Source organism: Salmo salar, chromosome 04 (assembly GCF_965601325.2).
Source record: "Salmo salar chromosome 04, fSalSal1, whole genome shotgun sequence".
NCBI lineage: Eukaryota > Metazoa > Chordata > Actinopteri > Salmoniformes > Salmonidae > Salmo > Salmo salar.
This window is the reverse complement of record NC_138294.1, coordinates 36,254,150-36,279,785: the sequence shown is the minus strand read 5'-3', so window position 1 is coordinate 36,279,785 and position 25,636 is coordinate 36,254,150. Positions and strand designations below refer to the sequence as shown.

At 41.3% G+C, this 25,636-nt stretch overlaps 1 protein-coding gene across 1 annotated transcript; it reads right to left on the bottom strand.

The window, feature by feature from the left end:
• Positions 1-2,307: 2,307 nt before the first annotated feature.
• On the bottom strand, positions 2,308-21,614 carry klf5l (Kruppel like factor 5 like). The gene is made up of 4 exons (XM_014195715.3): positions 21,314-21,614; positions 11,995-12,916; positions 11,648-11,707; positions 2,308-4,764 (listed from the first exon to the last, which is right to left on the bottom strand). Exons 1-4 carry the CDS (start codon positions 21,449-21,451, stop codon positions 4,586-4,588), a joined length of 1,299 nt encoding a protein of 432 aa, XP_014051190.2. The 5' UTR covers positions 21,452-21,614; the 3' UTR covers positions 2,308-4,585.
• Positions 21,615-25,636: the final 4,022 nt, after the last annotated feature.

Here is a 25,636-nt window from a genome sequence, read left to right as displayed (position 1 = left end):
CAGACCTGTTTGCAATCTCTCCTTTCACCAGTTGGAACACGCAGGCCAGAGACAATAAAGAATCTGGAACCTACCTGGGCGATAATAGTGTAAAAGTCAATGTTGAGACAATTATTAACTCTGTGTTTTACGCTGATAAGTTAAAAACCATCAGTAACCTTCTCTTAATAATATCTCTCTAGAGTCAAAGCTTTCTAAGCTGGAGGAGGGGTTCTAAGCTAACATATGGAATTGTTTTAAGATGGTCATACCAAGGAATATTTAGCTATTTTATTTTTTATTTTAAGACTCCTCAAGGTATACAAAAATATATATACAAAAAAAATATTGGATGAAACATTGAATTTGGCATTACTGCTATTAGCCAATAGAAACGCATTAAATAACAGATTCACTACATTGAACAACAGATAGCTGTTTTGGGGGACTAAAGGAAATTTGTTCTGAAGTGTCTGTCCTACTGTATATCTGAGAGATATAACAAAGATCAAGAAACTATTTGATTTACTTTTTACATGTATTTATTCCCTTATTTTAAGCACTTAAACTATTCACATATATACATACAGCGCATTCGGAAAGTCCTGTTGGAAGGTAAACCTTTGCCCCAGTCTGAGGTCCTGAGCGCTCTGGAGCAGGTTTTCATCAAGGATCCCTCTGTACTTTGTTCTGTTCTTTCCCTCGATCCTGTCACGACTTCCGCCGAAGTCGACTCCTCTCCTTGTTCGGGCGGTGTTCGGCGGTCAACGTCACCGGCTTTCTAGCCATCGCCGCTCCATTTTTCATGTATCCATTTGTTTTGTCTTGTTCCCTGCACACCTGGTTTTCATTCCCCAATCAATCTACATGTATTTATTCCTCTGTTCCCCATCATGTCTTTGTGAAAGATTGTTTGTGTTACGTGTTATTTGTTGACGCGGCAGACTGGTTTGTTTTTTCCGTGGTATTTCACAAAGATGTTTATTGTTAAACATAATTTTTGTGACTATTTTGCGCGTTTTGCACTTTTGCCTCAATAAAGTGTGCGCCTGTTCACAAATCTCTGCTCTCCTGCAACTGACTTTGGTTTTTGCTCTGACTTGCACTATCAACTGTGAGACCTTATACAGGTGTATGCCTTTCCAAATCAGCTCCAGTCAATTGAATTTACCACAGGTGGACTCCAATCAAGTTGTAGAAACATCTCAAGGATGATCAATGGAAACAGGATGCACCTGAGCTAAATTTTGAGTCTCATTGCCAAGGGTCTGAATACTTATGTAAATAAAGTATTTCTGTTTTAAATTTGTAATAAATTTGCAAAAATTGTTTACGCTTTGTCGTTATGGGGTATTGTGTGTAGATTGATGAGAAACATTTTTATTTAATTCATTTTAGAATAAGGCTGTAACGTAACAAAATGGGGAAAAAGGGAAGGGGTCTGAATACTTTCCGAATCCACTGTACTACCATTTATTTTTTAAACTGGTACCAGGGACCTTATTAAGATGAGTCTTGTGGGCGTCATAGAGCAAAACTGAGAATACCATCGTGTTCATGAGAGTCTCAGCTTTCCGCAGAGGTGTCATAATAGTAGGCCAAACAGTATGGACGCTACAGACCAATTTTCGGGATGTCTCATGGTCTGACAAACACCGCTCTAGCTCTGCCACCTTTCACCGCAGATGTGGAAGGGCGATATTGGTGGATGTGGTGGATTGAGATGCAGCCCATGCAAAAATCTCTAGTTTAAACAGAGAGACTTTGATGGGGATTTTTTATTAAGTTAATTCGATTTCCGCGGGGGCATGGAAATTGTAGGCCAAGGTTAATATCTCACCTATTAAGTTATGCTCTTTATGTGACCATTAGTTGAAAAACTATTTTTCTATCAAGTGATCTAAGAGAAACCTGCCCTTTGGTCATATTCAGCAGTGCACAGGCACATCACTCAGAATGCTATAGGAAGACATTTCGTTCAAAGCAATGTATTAGGGTTTTAAGGATGTTGATGCTTCTCTATCATGTGGACTAGATAACTGTATCTGTATGTTATATTTCTACAAACACTGCTTTCTTTCTAATGTAGCCTATAGTTGTAATACTCTGAATTAAGATGTTTTTCATGAAAGTGGAAGTCCAAATAACTACTTACCCTATTTCTGATGTCAGGTTTGGATGCTGTCAATCATTCCATGTGAATGTTACTGAGAGTCACTCCGCCTATCTCATCGCAGATAGCTCTAAGATAACGAACAGAAAGTCATACCTAGCATAAAACATTTAAAAAAGGCCCACCTCAAAACATCAACACGAAAACATACTGTATCTAGTTGTAATCTCTTTATTCATTTTCAGGATTTTGCACAAACAAAAAATGAATGAAATACACAAACAAGTTGTACAGAACTGATTCTGTTGCATACCGTACACACAATAAGTGTCCAAATGAATAACCAGCCATTAAAAACCAACCTAGAATCCCCTTTTGTTCATAGCAAAAAGATCCTATACTAGAGAAAAAAAACATTCACAACTTAAGTCTTCTATTAAAAATGACAGTATATACAGTGATTCATCATACCTCCCTCTCATTGAAGGAAGTTAACACAGAGAACTTGTTCCTAGAGTGAAGGAAGTGCTTTAGTCATTCAGTGAGTTAAAACAAAACAGTCTCTCTGTCAGAAAGACAGAAATGTATCATTTAGTGGCATCATAAGTGTTGAATACTCCTAGATGGTTTCCTGGACCCAGATTAAGCCTACTCCGAGTCCTCAACTAAAAAACCTTGCTTCATGAACAACCATTCAAAGTGCTCTTTAGTCTAGGGCTAGGCTTAAGGTTGCTACAAGCTTCACTCAGTCGATCGACATGCATGCATGTGCAAGGACTGAGTCTGTTTTTTTTGGGGCAGCGCGCACTTTTGTCCACATCATCGTTGCGTTCCACCCAGAGAGGAAGTTCGCCTTGTTTAATGTACATCCACTAGGGGGGCAGGAATTTGTCCCTCCATGTTCAACAATAAGTACAGAAACTCAGTACTAGTGGGAAGGCTATAGAAAGGTAGCCGACAGTACAGGCTGGAAGAATGCTTAATGGTCTAAACATTGATAAGATCATAAGAGAGGAGAGACAGATTCCATTCAGAAAGACAGACACAGAGTATAAAACCAACTGGGGATATGCCCAAACTGATATGATTTAAACCCTTTACTACAGTTATTACATAGGTATAAGGGCAACTTAGGGTAAACCGTTACCAGCCTTACAACTATCAAAGGCCAAAGGTCAGCCAATCATATCTGACAGGTAAAACAACTGACAGCAGAAAGGGAAAGTTCCCTGGACACCACTGGAGATTCTCCATTTATTTAGTTTTTTAGTCCAGAATTAGGCTTATTCTGTATCCGGGAAACTCCCCCTAAATGTATGTCCACTGGTTTGACCGATATGTATGAATGTACTGTATGTCCCCTCATGTTTAAAAAACATGTAAAAAAGGGTCCATCCAGCATCATTATGTTAATGAATCATTACCGTGACTAACAGTGTAATAAAGGTGACATTTCCATGGAGGGGTTGGGCATTGTCTCGTATCCTGCTGCCAATATCTTTGAACATGATGACCTGTATGAAACATGTTCTCTAATCATTTAGTTCAACTCTTATCAGGCTACAATACATAATAAAAAAAACTGATTTGTAAATATCAAAATCTGCATGGGGACGATTCTAATTTCAAAGTAATGTGGTTAACTAATGTCTTTTGAGCTGTAGTAAATTCAACTCAATAATTATTATACATAAATAGTGAGGTTGCAGGACAAGACTAATTAACATTAAAACACAATTATCAAAATAAGAAGTTATAATATATGTATGAACTGTTGAACAAACTATTGAAGATGAAACTGTAAATAGATGTAGGATAATGTGATGTTGTTACGAGCCCCTATCAAAGAGGTTTGTCTCCGTGGTTACAGAAAGAATAATAAACATGGTTAAACGCTCCAGGCTCTCAGGCACCCGAATAGAAACGAGTTATTATGAATGTAAGACAATGTCCAACAGCATTTTCCAGAGTATTCTGTTGATTTGTCACGAAGATATATGATACCATATAAGGAAGCTCATGTGACTTGAAAGTATTATCCAACACGGTCATGATTGGTATGAAATCTCAACTGCAGATGTGTAAAAAAAATAATAGTCAAGTATAAATGTCAATAAATTCTTTGCTTTTCAGAAACACACACAACAACACACTATACACAACTATATATACAGACAGACAGGCATACAATGTGCATCCATTATTACGTGGGGCAATTGGAGGCTGGTCGTCCGTGGCCCGCTATTTCTTTGAAAGTCCATACCTCCCGATAGTAGTGACGTGAGGAGCAGACATTTTGATCATTGTATTGTTGTAGATGGTGTAAAATCTTTCATGATAAGGAGTTTGAAAAGGAGGATAAGTCCGTCAGTCAGGCAGTCCATCCGCAGCCCTTATGCAGTGCAGTGCAATGCATTCTGGGGGCTTCAGGATGATGTCCCTCAGTTCTGGTGATGCTTCAGGTGGCCGTAGCGTGTGTGTGTGTGTGTGTGTTTAGTTTTGGTGGCGCTTCATGTGTAGGGCCAGGTGATCTGAACGGGAGAAACAACGACTGCAGGCCACACACTTGAAGGGCTTGGCTCCCGTGTGTTTACGGTAATGTCGCGTCAGCTCGTCAGAGCGGGCGAAACGCCAGTCACAGCCCTCCCAGCTGCAACGGTAAGGTTTCTCTCCTGAAACAGAGAGAGAGAGAGAGAGAGAGAGAGAGAGAGAGAGAAGACATAAATACACTGTCTGTCCTATGACTATGGGTATGTCAAAACTGGTGAAGCCTGTGTGGCTGTTAAGACAGGGATGTGTGACACTTTGTAATGTGACAGACAGAGAAGAATGTCCTGTACAGTTGTTTTGAGAAAGAGATGAGAGTTGTAGACTATTCATTTCACTATTTTCATTTATTTCACAACTGTGTTGGCAGTGATGTCTTCAACAGGGTGTGGCACACACACACACACACACACACACACACACACACACACACACACACACACACACACACACACACACACACACACACACACACACACACACACACACACACACACACACACACACCCACCAGTGGGCATGTTAAAGCAGGTACATCCCCTACCAACATCTGGCTATTCACTCAGAGAGTATTATATGGGTTCAGCGTAAACTCATGTTGAATGGATACTAAATGTAAGCTTTGATAAGATTTTGATGTTGACACACAGGAAAATGTTTCCCCAAGGGGACAGAACGAGAAAGAGCCTGAAAGAACACAAAACTGTAGCCCTAGAGTTATGAATATCTTTCTAAGTAAGACTCCAAAGCAGTGCATGGATGGATAGATAGAGCGATAGAGCACGATCAACTTCATAAAAACACATTTTCTATTGACTATTTTAAGGGCCTTTTATGTGACAAATAAATAACGATTTCATCCCCCTTGTGACGGGGAATAGAAGCTTGTTTTGCGCAACAGGGAGGGGCAATTGAATGCAAGCTTTACACCAAAAAATGAAGGTAAAATGTAAATTGTTAAAACATTTCTAGCCTGTCTATCTATGGGTAACAGGGTTGATGTTTTAAGCTTGACCCGTTCAGTTTTCCACAACAAAACACCAGAAAATGACCCAAAAGGGTAGAACCACCTCAGCTGCTTTTACATTGTGATTTTACTATTAGATGTTCAATGTTTCTTTTGAAATAAATATTTTAAAAGGTGTAGTTTCACCATATTAAAACAGTTCAGTTCACTTAACAGGGTGGACCTTAAAATAAGGGACAGACATTTCTTGAATTAATTCCTTAGCTGCGTGTGCGTTCATGAGTGTGTATGTTGAACACCATTCAATCACCCTGTTAAACTGTGTATTTTTCATTGATTTTTATTGAACTTTATTTAACTAGGCAAGTCAGTTATGAACAAATTCTTATTTACAATGACGGCCTACCCCGGCCAAACCCTAACCTAGACGACGCTGGGCCAATTGTGTGCCGCCCTCTGGTTTCACATGTGAGGAGAATAACACTATTTCACCCCCAAATGTTCATTTGCAATTCCACATGTGAAAGTTTCTCACATGTAAAACTGCAAATTTGATTTTCACATGTGAAAGTTTTTCGTATGTGAACATGCAATTCTACACGTGAGATTTATATTTTCAAATGTATTTTTTTTCACATATGAACTTGCAATTCCACATGTGAAAGTGAGATTTTAAATGTGAAACTCCAAATGTAATTTTCACATGTTAATGCTTTTCAAATGTGAACTTGCAATTTCACATGTGAGGTGAAACCATGCTCTTCTCCTGTGAGGTGAAACCATGCTCTTCTCCTGTGAGGTGAAACCATGCTCTTCTCCTGTGAGGTGAAAACATGCTCTTCTCCTCACATGAGAAAAGGTGGTGTTAACATAACACGTTTGAAAATATGGTTTCAACTTAAGCTCAACTTGCAAAAACAGCCATTTCAACTACACATTTCACATGTTTTTGTTGTTGTAAGGAAGGACGCCATGAGTACTGATTAGATAGAGAGTATTACTCATTAAAAACAGCTAATTGACAATCACTACTGAAGCCGGGGCCCAGAGGGTCATGGGGGCATTGGGTGAGAGGGGCCAGGGGTGGAGGGTAAGGTATGTGTGTGTTTTGGGGAGTTCAGGCTGTTATTAGTGTCTTTCAGCAGTGTAGGCAGGTGTATTTAAGTTCAGTCTAGCTCTGCTCTCATCTCTGGGTCAAAAGCATCACCTTCCCCTCCTTGCCATCATTATGGCATTGGTAAACAATATAATGAGATAGCCCTGCACATACAGGCCCACAGATCAAACATGTTGCCTTGGTCAAAAGTATTAGTGTCCGTCAGGTGCAATTGGTTGTTCTCCAAAACACAGGTTAGGGCTGTGATACTGTGAATGTTGCTGAGGCCTAGATAAGGGAGCTGTTTAACTGACAGCATCCCAATAATACACTTCAGCTATTTGGTCAGGTGGCAGTTGTGCAACGGTTGAGTTTTTATCAGCCTAACATTGCCACATACACATGCACGCATGTCAAATGCACGTACGTAGAACACATACTCGCGTGCACACACACAAGCACATTCTTCTCTCCTGAAGGGCCATTGTCTGTTTTATGATGGTGCCTACACGGTTTTACTGAAAGACAGCAAACAGTCCCAACTCTCTGTAAAGCCCATAAACCATCCACAGGACATTCTTTGTGAGTCTCGCAGCTTTATAAACTGTTTCTGTTTGTTAAGAGGGCAGGGGGCCTCATCAGCAAGATACAGTGCATTTGGAAAGTATTCAGGCCCCTTGACTTTTTCCACATTTTGTTACGTTACAGCCTTATTCTAAAATGTATTAAATTGTTTTTTTCCTCATCAATCTACACACAATACCCAATAATGACAAAGCCAAAAACAGGTTTAATTAAAATGTATATAAAAAAAACCTGAAATATCACAATTCCATAAGTATTCAGACCCTTTACTCAGTACTTTGTTGAAGCACCTTTGGCAGCAATTACAGCCTCAAGTCTTCTTGACGCTATAAGCTTGGCACACCTGTATTTGGGGGGTTGCTCCCATTCTTTTCTGCAGATCCTCTCAAGCTCTGTCAGGTTGGATGGGGAGCGTCTCTGTACAGCTATTTTCAGGTCTCTCCAGAGATGTTCGATTGGCCCAACTGCCAGGCCACCAACCCTCCAAGACCCCCCCCCCCCCTCCATAAAAATCAAATAAAAATGACTCCTCTCCCTTCATTCCCCAACCCATTATCCCCCAATAACCAACAAAATGATCAAAAGAGAAAAACTAAGGAAAACAAACAGAAAAAAACCTATCAAAAACAAAAGACACCAAGGAGAGCAAAAATCAAAACAGTAAGGACAACTGTATACGTTTGACTGCATGTGTGGCACTATTTACATGTGTGTGTGTCCGTGTGTGTGTTTGAATAGGAGCGTATGTATATGCATGTGTACACGCGTACAAGCACCTGCGCGGCATCAGCCTCAGGCAAACAGGCACTGGATGTAACAGCGTTGCCCCTCAGTGTCATTCAAACTTACGTTTTGTTTTGTTTATTTTGACTTTATTTTTGACTTTTATCTTTGACCGTCTGGCCACTCTACCATAAAGGCCTGATTGGTGAAGTGCTGCAGAGATGGTTGTCCTTCTGGAAGGTTCTTCCATCTCCACAGAGGAACTCTGGAGATCTGTTAGAGGGACCATAGGGTTCTTGGTCACCTCCCTGAACAGGCCCTTCTACCCCGATTTCTCAGTTTGGCCGTGCGGCCAGCTCTAGGAAGAGTCTTGGTGGTTCCAAACTTCTTCCACTGAAGAATGATGGAGGCCACTGTGTTCTTGGGGACCTTCGATGCTGCAGACATGGTTTTTGCTCTGGCATGCACTGTCAACTGTGGGACCTTATATAGACAGGTGTGTGCCTTTCCAAATCATGTCCAATCAATTGTTATTATTTTTTTATACATTTGCAAAAATGTCATTATGGGGTATTGTGTGTAGATTGATGAGGAACATGTTTTATTTCCTCCATTTTAGAATAAGGCTGTAATGTAACACAATGTAGAGAAAGTAAAGGGGTCTGAATACTTTCCCAATGCGATGTAGTACTGTAAGCTACTCAGCTCAGACACCAATACCATTTGCTTGCCAAGAGTACTTACACCTCTGAACATGATTTGCAAACTGAGAGAGCACTGATTTTACATGTAGAATCGGGTGAAAAATGGGTCTTTCCATTTGATTTCAATCACTTTTTGACCTCACCCCTATTTATTTGAATAAAACGTTTTATACATATTTGCCCATACTAAAAGTGGTCAGAAAGTAACTTTTTGGACTTGAATGCCAAAACATTTAGGAGTTAGAGGTCCTCAACGTTTACCCATTTTGTATATCCATGTCTTCAAAGATAAACGGTTGCGTTTGATACCATTTAAAAGCTTACAAACAGGGTTGTCAAACTATTTTATCATTTCTTTAAAAATGCCAGAGTCGGTTCGAATCAAGCCCACTGTCCTTTGACTCATGGAGGAACGTCTACTTTTGGTGCATTCATTCCACGTGGTTAAAACAGAAACAACTCAAAGGTTAACAGTTTTATTCTGAGTGCTTAAGGATAGGGCTATTGTTTGGGGAAGGCTAACAACAAAACGATAAAAAACGAAGTGCCTGAGTATCATCAGTATTCATAGCATTCTTAGTGCTTGCTAGAGCATTGGGAACTTCCTTAGCTCAGTGGTCTAAGCAGCGCGCTCCGCCTCTCATCCTCATGAGGCCCACAAGTTAATTACATTTATTGAAATGTTATCAAGACGTAAAAAGAATAGTCTAATAATTTACACATCAAAGAAAAGGGTCAGCTCAACAAAATAGTTTTTGTATAGGCTCAAATGCATAAACATCTTGACAGCTTTACAAAATGAAATATTAACACGACACAATACAGGCTTACAATCCACACCAAAGACCAGAACTATATCCACAAATCACCCATAGCCTAACTAGAAAACGTGGGTCAGCATCCACACTGGAGGAAAGTTTATCATTCTACAGTAGGCCTACATCTGTCAATCAACTGATGGCCCAAATCTGCTCATCAACTCAGCCATGGAAACACATTATTATGGGTTTTCACACCTTTCATTGTGTGACAATGAAGGCTAACGGGTAACCTACAGAATGTTCCCTATTGGAATAGAATCCAATAACAAGGGGCCTATTGCAACCATCGATGGCACTAGATTATCATCAGCTGATCTCTCCTGAAACAGACAATGTGTGCATCTCAAATGGGCTGCAATCTGAGGTGGGAGTTAACTCTAATGAACTTACTCTCTGCAGCAGAGTTAACTCTGGGTCTTCCTTTCCTATGGCAGTCCTCATGAGAGCCAGTTTCATCATAGCGCTTCATGGTTTTTGCGACTGCACTTGAAGAAACTTTCTTTCAATATTCCTGATTGGCTGACCTTCATGTCTTAAAGTAATGATGGGCTGTCGTTTCTCTTTGCTTATTTTGAGCTGTTCTCTCCATAATATGGACTTGGTCTTTTACCAAATAGGGCTATCTTCTTTATACCCCCCCCCCCCCCCCCCCCTCCCACCTTGCCACAACACAACTGATTGGCTCAAACTCATTAAGAAGGAATGAAAGTCCACAAATTGACTTTAAACAAGGCACACCTGTTAATTGAAATGCATTCCAGGTGACTACCTCATGAAGCTGGTTGAGAGAATGCCAAGAGTGTGCAAATGGTGGCTACTTTGAAGAATCTCAAATATAAAATATATTTTGATTTGTTTAACCGTTTTTTGGTTACTACATGATTCCATATGTGTCCTTTTATAGTTTTGATGTCTTCACTATTATTCCACAGTACAATGTAGAAAATAGTACAAATAAAGAAAAACCCTGGAATGATTAGGTGTGTCCAAACTTTTGACTGGTACTGTATATGATGGTGTGTATAGACATTATGGGCAGTATATGAATATAAAAGGTGTGTACAGCAGTAGTTATATAGGATAGGCCTTGACTAGAATACAGTAGATACTTATGAAGTGGGTAAATGCAGCAGGAAATATCTCAGAGACAAAAGAGACATCTGTACATGGTGAACAGCCAGGTATGCCTCAGTCCACACACACACACACACACACACACACACACACACACACACACACACACACACACACACACCACACACACACACACACACACACACACACACACACACACACACACACACACACACACACACACACACACACACACACACACGAAGAGGCCAAATGGTTAAGTATCTAGTATCTAGATTTAGTAGTTCCCAAGACATGTGAGCGACCTGGAGCCGTATGTATCAGGAGACTCAGAGAGGGAGTGCTGATTTAGGATAGACCTGCCATACAGCCCCAGGTCTATCATTGACTGGTTGGATGACTGAGAGTGAAATCAGATTGTAGGCTACTCAGAGCTTGGATACGTTCTATCATGGAATCCAACAGATTATTTTCTCCAGAATCTTCATTCTGTTCTGTCGCTCATCCTCTGAATGAGTAATCCCTAAAATTGTCAGCCAGAGGTGTCCATTTACAGAAGTGACTACATCGAAACTGCTTCTCTCTTTTCGTTATCCCAGCTCCCTCCCTTCTTTTCTCCCTCCTCCCTGCTCCTCCCCTCTTTTCTCTGAATAGGGAGTAAAAAGCAGGAAGAACAGGTTTTGGCCCAGTCCACCACAACTGTGTTTTCTCCCTCCCTCCATTCCTCTCTCTTTCTCTGGGCTGGGGGAAACCTGGTATGGCTTGTATGGGCATGCATTAGCACAATAAGAAAACATCTGTTAAGAAGTTTAGAACACATCTCTCTCTTTCTTTCTCTTTCTCCCATCTGTCTCTCTTCTTTCCTCCGTCCATAGTGCCTCCATGTTTTTGCTTTGGTGTCAAGCCTTTAACATAACCAATATAGTCTCATTATGCCCTCCTTATTCAGTACTGTACACGTGCGTATGTCTGTGTCTCTATTGGTGTAAGTGTATAGAGGAAGTTACTCTTCCTTACCTGTGTGTGTCCTTTGGTGTGCTTTCAAGTGAGAGCTCTTTGTGTAAACCTTGGTGCAGCCTACAAGGGAAAAGAGATGTTAGTATCACTGCACTGACAATGGAGCAGTATTCAACATTGACCTCTACGGTATTTCATTTCACCATGTCTCGGTAAGCAAACTAACAGAATCATGAAACTCATCTCCTGTATCTGTGACCATACATGGTTTAGTCTTTAGCACATTAGCCTTTTGCAAAGTACCTCTTTCAATGAGCAAAAGGGCACTTTGGGAGGGCACATTCATTCATCCATCCAGTATCCCCCTTTCCCTTTCCTTTCCATCCATCCAGTATCAGGGGGCTCACCTGGGAAGTCACAGAAGTGGATCCGTCTCTTCTCCAGCTCTGGGTTGTTCCGTCGGTTGTACCTGGGTCCCGTCAGCACCCCCTGTCCGTGGGCCATGAGCATGGAGTGGTGGGACATCTGGGTGACCTTCAATCCCAGCCTCGTGGAGGCCTGGTATGGGGGAGGAGGGGTGAGCAGCTCTGCCTGGTTCTCAGGACTACCCGGCTGGGAGTTGGGGGGTGAGGGAGGTAGGCTGTGGGGCTGGGACTGGGGTGATGCGGTGGTGTGGTGGTGGTAGAAATGCTCCGGCATCGCAAACGACGAGTCACCACCGCCGTGACCCACCGTCGTCAAGGAGACGCTGTTCAGGTTTATCATGGTTCTACCGTTGCTGGCTCCGCCGGTCCCTGGTTGGCTGCTGTGGGAGAGGGTCATTGTGAGGTCAGCTCCACTGACAGGAACAGGCATCTGGTAGACCTGTGGTTTCTGGGGGCCAATGTACAGCTCTGTGTGTGTGTCTGAAACTGGGTGGCCACCGGCGGCCATGTCGGGTTTGATAAACATGGTGTTGACGGTCTGGGGCATGCTGAAGACAGATGTGAAGTCAGGCAAGGTCTGGATGGTCTGTATGGAGCAGGGCACTGGCACATCCACACCCGGCTCTGTCTTGATGTGTTGGTGTAGGTGATTTTGGTGGGCCTGGTGGTGCTGCTGGTTAGGCTTGTTGGGCCGGTACAGGCCAGTGCGGAGGTGGGTGGTGTTGGGGAGGATGAGGTTGATGTTGACGCTGTATGGGGCCGTGTTGGGCTTCTCCTCTGAGAAGTACTCGTCCACCAACGAGGCGCTCTCTCTGCGGTTCTTCTTGTCTGTGGGGGCCATGGAGGGAGGAATGAGGGGGCTGCCTGGGGTCTGGGAGAGGTATTTCTCCATCTCCAACCGGATCTAGAGAGAGAAGGAAGAGAGAGTGAGCCGTGTTTCAATACAGAGCCAAAGTTGAAAAGGTAGGCACTCGTGCATCTAGGATGAGTCTCTTGTTGGGGTACAAATTCACTTTTTCATTCAATTTCTTTAAAAATCTCTCAGCTTAACCTGTAGTTGCTTTTTATTGATTCTGTCACTATGTGGGATTGTGTTGGTATAAAGGTGGAAGTGACATGGTACATAAGCTAGAGGAGGATGGAGGGGGTATCTGTCTCTAACGTTTCTCAGTCTGTCTGGGTGTGTCAGTTAGAGAGAGACGCCAGGAGAACTGGTGGTATCAGGTCTCTCTTCCTCCCAGCATCCAACCTCTCTCCCTTCCTTCCTCCCCCTTTCATTCCTCACATTCCAACCTACCAATGGAGCTCACCACCATGGAAGAATCAGAGGAAGGGAGGGAACGATGGAGTGAAAGATGTATGGAAAGCCTGCCTTAAATGTGTGCTGCTACAAGGTAACTTAAAAGGGAAAACATTTAAAAGTAGACACAATGCATGGTGTTTGTCCTTTAGCGCAGAAAAGCCACCAGAAACAAGTGCACTGTAACCCTGTCTGTTTTTGATGTTTTTACTTTCATTTATCATGTCTCTCTTCTCTCCCCCTCCCCCCATGAAATCTGAAATGATTTAGCCATGGCTTACTTAGCCTTCTGCCAGCCCTACAGGACATGTCTGTGCAGGGTGCAGTGTTAGCTAGCTAAGTAAACACACAGCCAAAACAAAGGTGAGGGCATGAGAAAGAAGGAGCGAACACAAACACTACACTGCCTCCGCTGGCATTTATAAATAGAACAGAGAGAACTAATTTGATTCTACCAGAGATGTCATGGGACAGCTAGATCATTTCAGATTACAGAGGGAGAGGGAGGGAGCGAGAGAAGAGAGAGATGATAAATGAAAGAGAAAAACTGAAAGTTCTCCAAACTAAACCATTGTAACTATAGATGATTGACTAGCTTTTCATTTAGATACTAGGTTGTACCTAAGGGCTTGTTAAAATGAATCCCAAGAAGCAAAAAGAGGACTTATTAAGCTAGTACTATTTTACTAGGAAAGTTACAAATGAATGCCAGCTAAATAAAGAACTGTAGCCTAAATCAAATGTGCTGCAACTCAAACATACCACTGTTGGTTCTATGAGTTACTGAGGCCAAACACTGGAGCACAAAGAGCCAATCCAAGGCAAAGCCCAGCCAATTGGTTGTGTACAAATGATTCAATGAGCTGTTGATATATTGAGGCTCTATCCAGCTGTACATAATGGCTAACCCGACAGCAGGTACAATGAAGGGGAGAGGACATTTCATCAGGCCTATTATACCTCCACAGCTATTTGAAGTGCCAGCTATGTCAACACTGGCTGTATTATATATTTCCCAATCTCTTCCCTAGCAACCCCAGCGTTGATGTGTTTTTATACACAAACTCTTGAAGGGCTATCGCTTTATGGGCACTTCAACCTGTGTGTGAGTGTGTGTCTGTGTGTGCGTGTGTTTGCCTCCAGAATATAATGGGCCATTTATCACTAGTGAACCCCACCATCTCTCTCAAGCACCTCTGCCCCACACCCCCTTCTGACATCAGTGCAATCTGACCAGGGAGAGAAACTGAAATGGATTCGTATTGAGAGCTCCTCCTGTTTGAAGCTACTCCTTTTCAGGACAGGGCACAAACGGGTCTTGTGTTATTCGGGTGCTGGCAGGCAGGCTAACCCAGCGCCCTTGGCAGTGTCCCCCCTCTGGCCAGAGCACAGGGGGTTGGTGGTGCCTTAATTTGGGAGAATGGGCTCATGGTAATGACTGGAGTGGAATCAGTGAAATGATATTAAATACATCAAACACATGGTTTCCAGGTGTTTGATACCATTCCATTTGCTCCGTTCCAGCCAATATTATGAGCCATCCACCCCTCAGCAGCCTCCACTTGGCCTGAGTGCCCTGGATCCTGTTCATTAGGCAACAAATGGAAGAAAACATACTGAAATAGGGAGGGACTACAATAACAAACGTTCATTTTCTGTTGCAAAATGTAAAACTTTTTCTGCTGTGTGTCCTAATGAACACAACCCTGGTTCCTCCCCCTCTTTCCCCCCTCTTCTGTCCATCCCCTTTGTATCAGAAGAAGAATGGAGTAGCACTAAACCCTGGCCCAAGACTGCGTCTGTTAATGATTGTAGACCAGACAACTGCTACATGCCAAAGCCCAGATAACAGAGAAGAGGAGGGAAGAGAAGAAAAGAGCCAACTTCTTATCAGCTCTTTTCTGGGTTATGGGGTAGAGTCAGGGTCTACGTCCCAAATGGCACCCTATTCCCTACATAGTACAGGGCCCATAGGGCTGGTCAAAAGTAGTGCACTATGTAGGGAATACAGGGTTCCATTTGGGACGCACACAGGGGGGTTTTCACACTTAAGGTCCATGACCATGACTGTGATTTTGAGTTCAGATATTTAGTTTAGATATTAAACTATAGTCAAAATACCAGCCAAGTCAATTTTGTGCAATGAAAGATGACTAATGTCACATTTCATACCAAGTCACCAAGGTTAACTATGAGTAACTATAGCAACTATGCTGTCCAACAATACGATTATGCAATAAAATGCCTTTCAGACCATTGTTAGCCATGCAAATCTATCTGCAACTAATATACAAATCAGCATCCAACAACACCACTCAAGAGTTCCTTGTGGCCCATAGACTATCCTCCTCCTTACCTGCTCAGAGGTCAAGGGTCAGGATATCCCACAAACCTTTCTCTCGTTATGACAAAACAAATGGTCCTGTCTACTCACTAATGATCCTTTATTAAAGGGAAATACCTGAAATGTGTCTTCCGCATTTAACCCAGAGAGGTGCATAGGGCTGCCTTAATCAACATCAACAGTGCCTGGGGAACAGTGGATTAGGAAATGGTGTGTATGTTTCCTGGGATCATCTCTATAAACGATGGCTGATAGCCATGGCGAGAGAGAGAGAGAGAGAGAGGGAGAGAGAGAACTTTGATACTGGAAGGATGTTTTATGGCTACTGGCATGATGATAAGACGGGTTGTTTTGGCTTTTTTAGGACCGTCACTTTGAGGACAATCAGTCATCTTGGTTTGTGAAAAACAATGTCGTGTCATATGAGTTTCCCAAACTCAGTGTGTTTTTCCCTAGGGCACAAAAACAAAATGAGTACCCAGAGGGCACCCCAGGATCGAGTTTGGGAAACCCAGACTTAGACTGCTGACCAGTGGTGTTAAGTAAAAAATACTTGAAAGTACTACTTAAGTAGTTTTATGGGGTATCTGTACTTTATTTTACTATTTATATTTTTGAGCACTTTTACTTCACTACATTGCTAAAGAAAATAATGTACTTTTTACTCCATACATTTTTCCTGACACCAAAAGTACTCATTATATTTTGAATGCTTAGCAGGACAGGAAAATGGTCTAATTTAGGCACTTATCAAGAGAACATCCCTACTGCCTCTGATCTGGCAGACTCACTAAACACAAATGCTTCATTTGGAAATTATGTCGGAGTGTGCCCCTGGCTATCCATAACAAAAATGACTGTATATATTCCGTCTGGGTTGCTTAATATAAGCAATTTGAAATGACATATACTTTTACTTTGATAGTTTTGTATATTTTTGCAATTACATTTACTTTTGATACTTAACTATGCTTAAAACCAAATACTATTAGATTTTTACTCAAGTAATACTTCTATTAAGGTATCTTTACTTTTACTCAAGTATAGCAATTGGGTAGTTTTTCAACCACTGCTGTTGACTGGTGGTGACATGCAGTCTGGTCAAAGAAAGTCAAAGCGTTGTGACTTGTTTAGACTGGCCATGGAGTATGAGTATTGAGATATATAGGAAACCACTGTGACTGGTAATGACATGTGTAGTCTGGCCACAGAGTTTGACTGGTAGTGTAGCATAGTCTGGCCATATACAGTCTGTTTATTGACAGGGATGATAACACAAAAACCCAAACAGAGAGAGGAGCGATTAATCAACACAAGTTAGTGCTTATACTGTCTACACTGTAAACCTTCATAGAGCCACAAAAGATTCAGTTGGTTTTAGAGAAGGATGCCACAGCAGGCTAGAAAGACACAGCATTAAAATCAATCAGTTAACCAAACTACATTTTACGCAAAGAGAATAGCAAGGAGAAAAACTCATCTTTAACACATCAAACACCAGAACACTGGGGAAGCTAAAAGCTTCCAATGAGCATTCTAACAAGTGTTCAATGTGGTCATGGTAAAGTCGATGCACTGCAGTAGGTAGGTAGGTACTGTAAGTCTATCATGTCTAGTATCAAGCATCTAGTCTACTTACTACAGAGAGTGTGATCTGTGTCCCACCATGATGATAAGGCACTGGAGCGTACCATTGAATGGCTGTTCGTGGGGAAGCACCCCCAGCATCACCCCGGTTGGTGCAACTCCCTGGTGCTTTGTTTACCCACAATACAACTCACCTCTCATCTCAATGAAACAGCACAAATCTCCTGCTCAAAATAAAATGTCCACTTCTCAAGATTCTGACTGATCTAGTATGAGATAAAAACACATGCTGGATAGAATATATACAACACAAAAAATAAACATAAATGTATCTATGAATGAAACAGATTCATTTCAAAAGTAATACACCGTTCCCTCCAAACACTTTTGGTTTCCTTTCACTAGCTAGTGTAGTTATATGGATGTGTGCCAGGGGTGACTGTTGGAGAATGGGGCAGACCTGTAGACCCGATGCAAATGGGCTCTATTGCATTAGCAGTCAAATGGCTAGTCAAACTAAACCCCACTGACTATCTGAAAAATGTGTCTAAATTCTGTCTCTAAAGTTACCTGTTTAAGTCTGACTGTGGCCTAAAACAACCTAGGGGAATGAAGAAAGATAGGTCTAAATTCTGCCTCAAAAGTTCCTTAATTCCTCTGTAATTACTATGCAGTTACGGGTAACTACACCAATATATCTACAAATCCCATGTAACTAAACGGCGTCAGTGCAACCAGAGACATTGTAACAGCTATAGAATGTAAACATTCTATAGCTCTTCACACAATGAAACTACAGTGCTTCATTAAATCAGATAAGGTCATTGGAATACCTTTTTGACTTGAGCACATTCAACCACAGTGACTGGAGGTTCACGACAGTAGCCAACTACAGAGAAACATAGGCTCATCCATCAGCCTTTCTCCCCTGGTCTGCAGTTACTTTGCCTAGCTTGGTATTGTATCACCCACCTCCTGCCCCAAGCAGTATAGAGATAGATTAGGGATAAGCGCACTCGTTTTGTTTAGTTTATTTGATCATTTAAAACAAGGTACACATACAAAATGATTAAGAATCATTGAGGATAAACACAAGAAAGTTTACAACTTATTTCTATTGTAATCCTCTTCCATGATAGCATTTGGCAGGTTTGGTATATGTGGCAGTACAAACCAAACGGAGCAGCCTAACAGCCCCATAGAGCAGGGCCCTGTATAGACAGGTCTAACTGCATACTGCTGTCACGACAGGCATGGCCACACTCTTAAAAATGAAGGCGCTAGTTGGAACCAAATAAGGTTCTTGAGAGCGATGCCATAGGGGAACTATTTTAGGGTCTCTGAAGAACCATGAATTGGATGGTTCTTTGAAGAACCATACAAATTTCCCAAACCATAAATAATTCAGCACTCCAGGACCAGATTTTAATAGCCCTGCTTTAGGGTTTTAAGCCTTATTTGAATATTTCCCAGGAAGCCTTTCGAATGAATTTTAGCGTTACCAGTACCACCCATGTCTGTGTTTGCTAGGGACAGAGGAATGGTTGCTGCATTAATTCATGTTTAGTCATGTGGCCTTCACAAAGTGAAATCCCAAGTAAATATGTTGTCATTAAAATGAAATTCCTAGGCCTCAAATTCCAGACAGAAATTCTTAGGCCCTCAAAATATGGTTTAAGGGCCTAGTTTACCCTAATACAGTGGCCTGAAACTCATAGTTTACAGGTCACATCAGGCCTGCAAGTCATATTATGATGGTTTCCAAAGTGATGTGTAAATCCTACTGGAATCCAGCCAGAGTAGGGATAGCCAACATTTAGATATTTTTTTTTAGGACTGCCAGGGTTAGGAAGACTAAGATATGAGGCTACCATAAACATCTAAACTGAAACAACCATTTCAGTAACGGGTACAATGAGTCCACGTAATAGTTTAGAAAAATATATGTTATTTATATGTGAGTAGCGTAAGATTAATTAATTAATAAATGTACATGCAAAAACATAGATAAAAATCAAACAATTCTAAAAATCATCCTGCAACAGAGCATGCTAGGAAATATGATAATGATGGCTGTGGTTTTGGTTCAACTATGGTTATTATTAACACCAACAATGGGGTTATTTAACAACACAGAGTCTTAATTTAACCTTTTACAGTGTTAATTTTACTGTTGAATCAACACTAGAAATGTTACACTGAAAAATCAACACTAGTTCTACATAGCTACCTCAATTACCTCGTACCCCTGCACATTGACTCGGTACTTGTACTCCCTGTATATAGCCATGCTATTTTTACTCGTTACTGTTATTCACTGTGTATTTATTCCTCATCTCTATTTTAATATGTATCTTTAACTCTGCATTGTTGGAAAAGGACCGGTAAGTAAGCATTTCTCTGTTAGTCTACACCTGTTGTTTACGAAGCATGGGACAAATAACATCTGATTTGATTTGATTTAGTTAACACTGACCAATTTGCTGTGCTATGAAAAGGGACACATACATTTCCAGATCCTTTAGAATTCTGAAGAATCATAGATGCCCCTTCAACAACCCCACACTTAACTCAAAGGTTCTTTATCGGCAAGATTTATCCAAGGAACGTTAACAGCTGAGGAAAAAACATTTAAGAATCTTCAGTGCAGGGAAGGCAACATCATTAGACTGCCTTAAAGCATCAATTCCTATTTGACACAAAGACATGTCTCTGAGGCAAAATCTCCCTATATTTAGTTAATATGAACCCAGTGCCCTGTCCTTTAGGGAATGTGGGCATATATTAGAGAAACTAGCCTAATGACAGTGCCCTTAATTACTAATAATGAATAGTAACTTAATCAACTTCGTAAATTCCAGTTCAAAAAGTAAAACTATGCTTCTTGAACTTTTGATAGCAATATTGTCTGAAAGGAAATGGGCCATATTCCTATTATATCTATCATTAACCTAAATCCAACCATGAAGAAAGACAGTAAATGACAATCATAACTAGGTTAAACACACCAGGGGCTATATATGATAACATAAATCCACATTAATGAATTGCTGTGAATTCTAAAGTGATCTCCTTGACCAAAACAGAGCATCAACGGTAACTGGACACCCTCAGATCCCGTTGAGCGGTTGAGATTCAGCCAGATGTTGCTGGGGAAACACGACACCAGAAGGGGTCGGGATCTGGGGTACATCCTCTTAAAATCAGCAAGGAAAGACAGATCATTGCAAGGCAAATCAAATTCTCACAATAAAGATGATGAGTGAGAATCTACTGAGAACGTGGAGTATGTTGCAATGCATGTGCAAATGCTGACTAACATTAGTAATAATAATATGGACATATGTATAAGAAAAACGTGGCCAAATTAAGGGTTGAATTAATCCGTTTGGTCTTGAACCATAAAAAAATATTTGTCGATGTGTTAAATTATATTATACAGTTTACTTGCACCTTGATCCTGTTTCCCACAGAGCTAAGTAAAAGTATTCACTTTAACCCTATTCGGTTCTATTGCACACTTCCTTCGTTGTCGATAAAGTGCCAGCTAAATAAATACATATATTTATAAAATAATCTTCAAACGAATGAAACGCACGAGAAATATGAATTTATAATGAACAGACTGACAAAACTTGAACAGAAAAAGTACGATTCAATTTGTAGGCCTACTCAACAACATTATTATATTAGTAGGCTATGGAATCGTGCTTGCGTCGAGTAGCCCGTGGGTAACAATGCTATAGGCTTTTCCATAGGCTAACCTTTTTGGAATATGGAAAATCCTGTATATTGAATAGGCCTACATGTGCTCTTTCTCCCAAAAACAATAAAATACGTTTTTCACTGTTATGCATGATACGAATAGGTTTATTGTGATAGGAGAAAAGCGAGGGACACCTGAATGGAACGATCCATTTCTACAGTTTTCGCATTGAGGCTATTTCTTGAGTGGGAGTTGTTCAACTGTTCAACTGACTACAAAATATGAACCAAGGAGAAGGGCTGAATACGGTGGAGCCCCTGGCCGCACCTGGGCTACCTCCACTGGGTTAAGATGTAATTCTCACCGCGGGTTTCACTTCCTCAAACACGGACGAGTCCTCTGCGCCGTCGGCTCCAGACATCCGCACAGGTTTCAGCTGCGTGAAAACAGCCCTCTCTTCTGTGTGTGGAGGATTCATGGCCAGTCCTATACTAGTTGCCATAGTTATCTCTCCGATAAAACGTATTCAAATAGCGCTTCCTTTATAAATATAACTTATGTAAAGTACATATAGATTTGACAACTGTTGCGTGATAAGCGCGTCGTTGTCGGACCCAGGTGCGCGCAGTAATTCCAAATCCCTCACTGGCTCACAGGTCATTTTACCTGCGCTCAAGTAAGCCAAGTGAGACCTGGAAGTCATGATTGACAAAAACATTAGCCAATTCAAGCGAGGGAGTGTCCTCTACCCCAATCACCTGTGCCGTAGGTGTTTTACACATGGGTGATGAGGAAACTACATAATGGTGAAGGAGAGAGAAAGGGGAATGATGTTGGAAGAACAAGCATGCTTTTTAGTTCATAAACAGCAGTTATAACATAGATATTTCACACACACAAGCGCACTCACACAAACTCATACAGACACACACAGGCACACATATTTGTGTTCCTGAGGGTTTGTGTGTGTATTTCAGTAGGAAGAGAAAAGCCAGTGAAACCTGAATCATAGTAAATAATGAACTGGCTGTCACAACATATTAATAGAAAACAGAAAATATAACCTTAAACCTGACTAGAAAATGCCTGCTTCAGGACTCAGATAAATAGTTCCTGTGAGAACAGACCGGCCTTAGAAATGCATAGTGTTTATATTGCGTCATAATAGTGGTAGATTGGCATTCTTGTGCTTTAGAATTAGAACACTGTAGTCAAGAATGTGATATAAATGGTGCCAGGGCTCTGATATAAAGAGGATACAAGAGGCACACATTTTTTTTTACCATAACCTTTATTTAACTAGGCAAGTTAGGTAAGAACAAATTCTTATTTACAATGACAGCCTACCAGGAACAGAGGGTTAACTGTCTTGTTCAGGGGCAGAACAACAGATTTTTACCTTGTCAGCTCGGGATTCAACCCAGCAACCTTTCAGTTACTGGCCCCACACTCTAACCACTAGGCTACCTGTCGCCCCCAAGTCTAAGCCAAGACTTGGATTGTAAGAAGTTAACGCAGGTAAGAAGTTATACAGGTATGAGAGTAACTCGAGTAAGAGGCGACTAGTAATGGGAATTAAGTTAACTTTGTTTGGCTGTCACTAGGTAAAGGCATCATCCTACTGTACAGGTAAGTCCTCTATCTACTGTATCTCCAGACAGGTGGATGATTTAATATAAAAATAATAGGTAAATAAGGGTCCACCATGTTCTGTCTGTCTGGGAAACCAATGTCTGTCCAGGTAAATTAATTATGCAAATACCAACTAGGGTACATACACAGCATAATGGCATGTGTTGTACACTGACTACACACATCATAAAGTAATGTCTATGCATAATAATGTAAGGTCATAGTATGTATTGTAGTTTTATCAGGTTACAGCAGCTAAACTCAATGGTGAGCATCTTTCTACATCTTGGAGTTAGACAAAGGTGAAACCAGGTCAACCACTTTAATTGTGTGTGTGTGTGTGTGTGTGTGTGTGTGTGTGTGTGTGTGTGTGTGTGTGTGTGTGTGTGTGTGTGTGTGTGTGTGTGTGTGTGTGTGTGTGTGTGTGTGTGTGTGTGTGTGTGTGTGCATATGTGGATAATTAGAGAGGGTGAGCAGATATTGTAATTTTTCATTCATCCATTTGAATGGAGTGGATGGGGAAGTAGTGTGGGAAGAAGAGAGGAAACCAGACACTGCATTCCACCTCTTTCTCTCTCTCTCTCTCTCTCTCTCTCTCTCTCTCTCTCTCTCTCTCTCTCTCTCTCTCTCTCTCTCTCTCTCTCTCTCTCTCTCTCTCTCTCTCTCTCTCTCTCTCTCTCTCTCTCTCTCTCTCTCTCTCTCTCTCTTTCAATTCAATTCAATTCAAAAGTGAAATAAACAATAAAAATTAACAGTAAACATTACACTCACAGAAGTTCCAAAACAATTAAGACATTTCAAATGTCATATTTTTATTTATACAGTGTTGTAACGATGTGAAAATGGTTAAAGTACAAAAGGGAAAATAAATATGGGTTGTATTTACAATGGTGTTTGTTCTTCACTGGTTGGCCTTTTCTTGTGGCAACAGGTCACACATCTTGCTGCTGTGATGGCACACTGTGGTATTTCACCCAATAGACATCTGAGTTTATCAAAATTGGGTTTGTTTTCAAATTCTTTGTGGATCTGTATAATCTGAGGGAAATAATCGGAAGGATAATTATAATAAATAATAATCTCTAATATGGTCATACATTTGGCAGGAGGTCAGGAAGTGCAGCTCAGTTTCCACCTCATTTTGTGGGCAGTGTGCACATAGCCTATCTTTTTTTGAGAGCCAGGTCTGCCTACGGCAGCCTTTCTCAATAGCAAGGCTATGCTCACTGAGTCTGTACATAGTCAAAGCTTTCCTTAAGTTAGGGTCAGTCACAGTGGTCAAGTATTCTGCCTGCTCTCTTTTTTTGCAAGTTATTTTCAATGCGTCAAGTAATTATATTTGAGTTTTTTCATGATTTGGTTGGGTCTGATTGTGTTGCTGTTGCTGTCCTGGGGCTCTGTGGTGTCAGCTTGGAGGACCAGCTTGCTTAGGGGACTCCAGGTTCATCTCTCTGTAGGTGATGGCTTTGTTATGGAAGGTTTGGGAATCGGTTTCTTTTAGGTGGTTGTAGAATTTAAGGTCTCTTTTCTGGATTTTGATCATTGGCGGGTATCGGCCTGCTTCGCATGCATTATTTGGTGTTCTACGTTGTACACGGAGTATGTTTTTGCAGAATTCTGCATGCAGAGTTTCAATTGGTGAGCGGACCCCAGACCTCACAACCATAGAGGGCAATGGGTTCTATAACGTATTCAAGTATTTTTAGCCAGATCCTAATTGGTATGTCAAATGTTATGTTCCTTTTGATGGTGTAGAAGGCCCTTCTTGCCTTGTCTCTCAGATCGTTCACAGCTTTGTGGAAGTTACCTATGGTTCTGATGTTTAGGTCTCTCTCTACTCTACCTGAACTACAGTTATGACAGGTGAACCCACCCCCTCTGATGTAAGATGAGATAAATCCATAGTCAAGTTCAGGGGATGAGTTTAGAGACATCTTTTCTAAGGGGGTGGAGTTCAGTACCCTGGTGGTATTCTGATTCTCTCCATTGGCTCCTTTGTTAGAGGAGCTCTAGTTGATGGAACCATATCTGATGGCTATCTGCTCTCATCAGACAGACAGTGAGCAGCCACCAGCCCTGGCCCCCTATCTGATCCATCAGACAATCACCATCAAAGCTAAGGACCCCTGACCTGGGGTGTCAACACATATGCTTGCCATGCTGATACAAAGGTCAATTAGAGCTCTGTCTACCAGTAGAGATAAGCATAATTCAATGAAGCACTACAACTACCCCAAATGACCAAAATGAGGGGTGCATCATTGTATTGATGAAAAACGTATTTTTAAACATACAAATCACAATAGGAGTTTTTTGTAGCCCAACAGGTCTAACCAAATGTAATGGCTGTCGGGAGAGAGAGTAGACCAAGGCACAGCGGAGATAGTGTTCATCATGATTATAATTTAATAAAGAACACTACACTACACAAAACGAGAAAACTGACAGCCAAACAGTCCTGTCAGGTGCAAAACACTCAACAGAAACAATTACCCACAAAACCCAAAGGAAAAACATGCTCCTTATGTGTGACTCCCAATCAGCAACAACGAACTTCAGCTGTGCCTGATTGGGAGCCACACACGGCCCAAAACAAAGAAATACAAAAAACCTAGAAAACGAACATAGAACGCCCACCCAATGTAACACCCTGGCCTAACCAAAATAAAGAACAAAAACCCCTCTCTATGGCCAGGGCGTTACACCAAAGTTATTCTGTGTAGGTTAGAGTGTGAAAAATCAAGAACTTTAGCATCCATAAAGTGTGCTGTTTTAAAAAAATAACTATTGTACTTCTCTGTCTCCAATGCAGTGTATAGTTTGAACCAAAACTCAATTTAGTAAAATGAGTGGATAAGAGGAGTGCCTGGTTGTTTGTTTACATGGCTGGTATCAGATTTGCATGGTAGACTGCTTGATTGATGGAGGGTATACCACAGCCCATTATTCTGTGTGTGTGTTTGTGTGTGAATGAGATTGTGTGGTTACCCGTGCTTACCTGCTCGACTTGAGTTACAGGGATAAGCATATGGCTGCACACACACACACACACACA

Bases quoted from the DNA above. Each gene is read 5' to 3' on its own strand.
- klf5l (XM_014195715.3), bottom strand. From the start codon at position 21,451: ATGGCAACTAGTATAGGACTGGCCATGAATCCTCCACACACAGAAGAG. The intron at 12,917-21,313 runs GTGAGAATTACA...TTCTCTCTCTAG, and splicing joins TTGAGGAAGTGAAACCCGCG to ATCCGGTTGGAGATGGAGAA. The intron at 11,708-11,994 runs GTGAGCCCCCTG...TTTCCCTTGTAG, and splicing joins CCACTTCTGTGACTTCCCAG to GCTGCACCAAGGTTTACACA.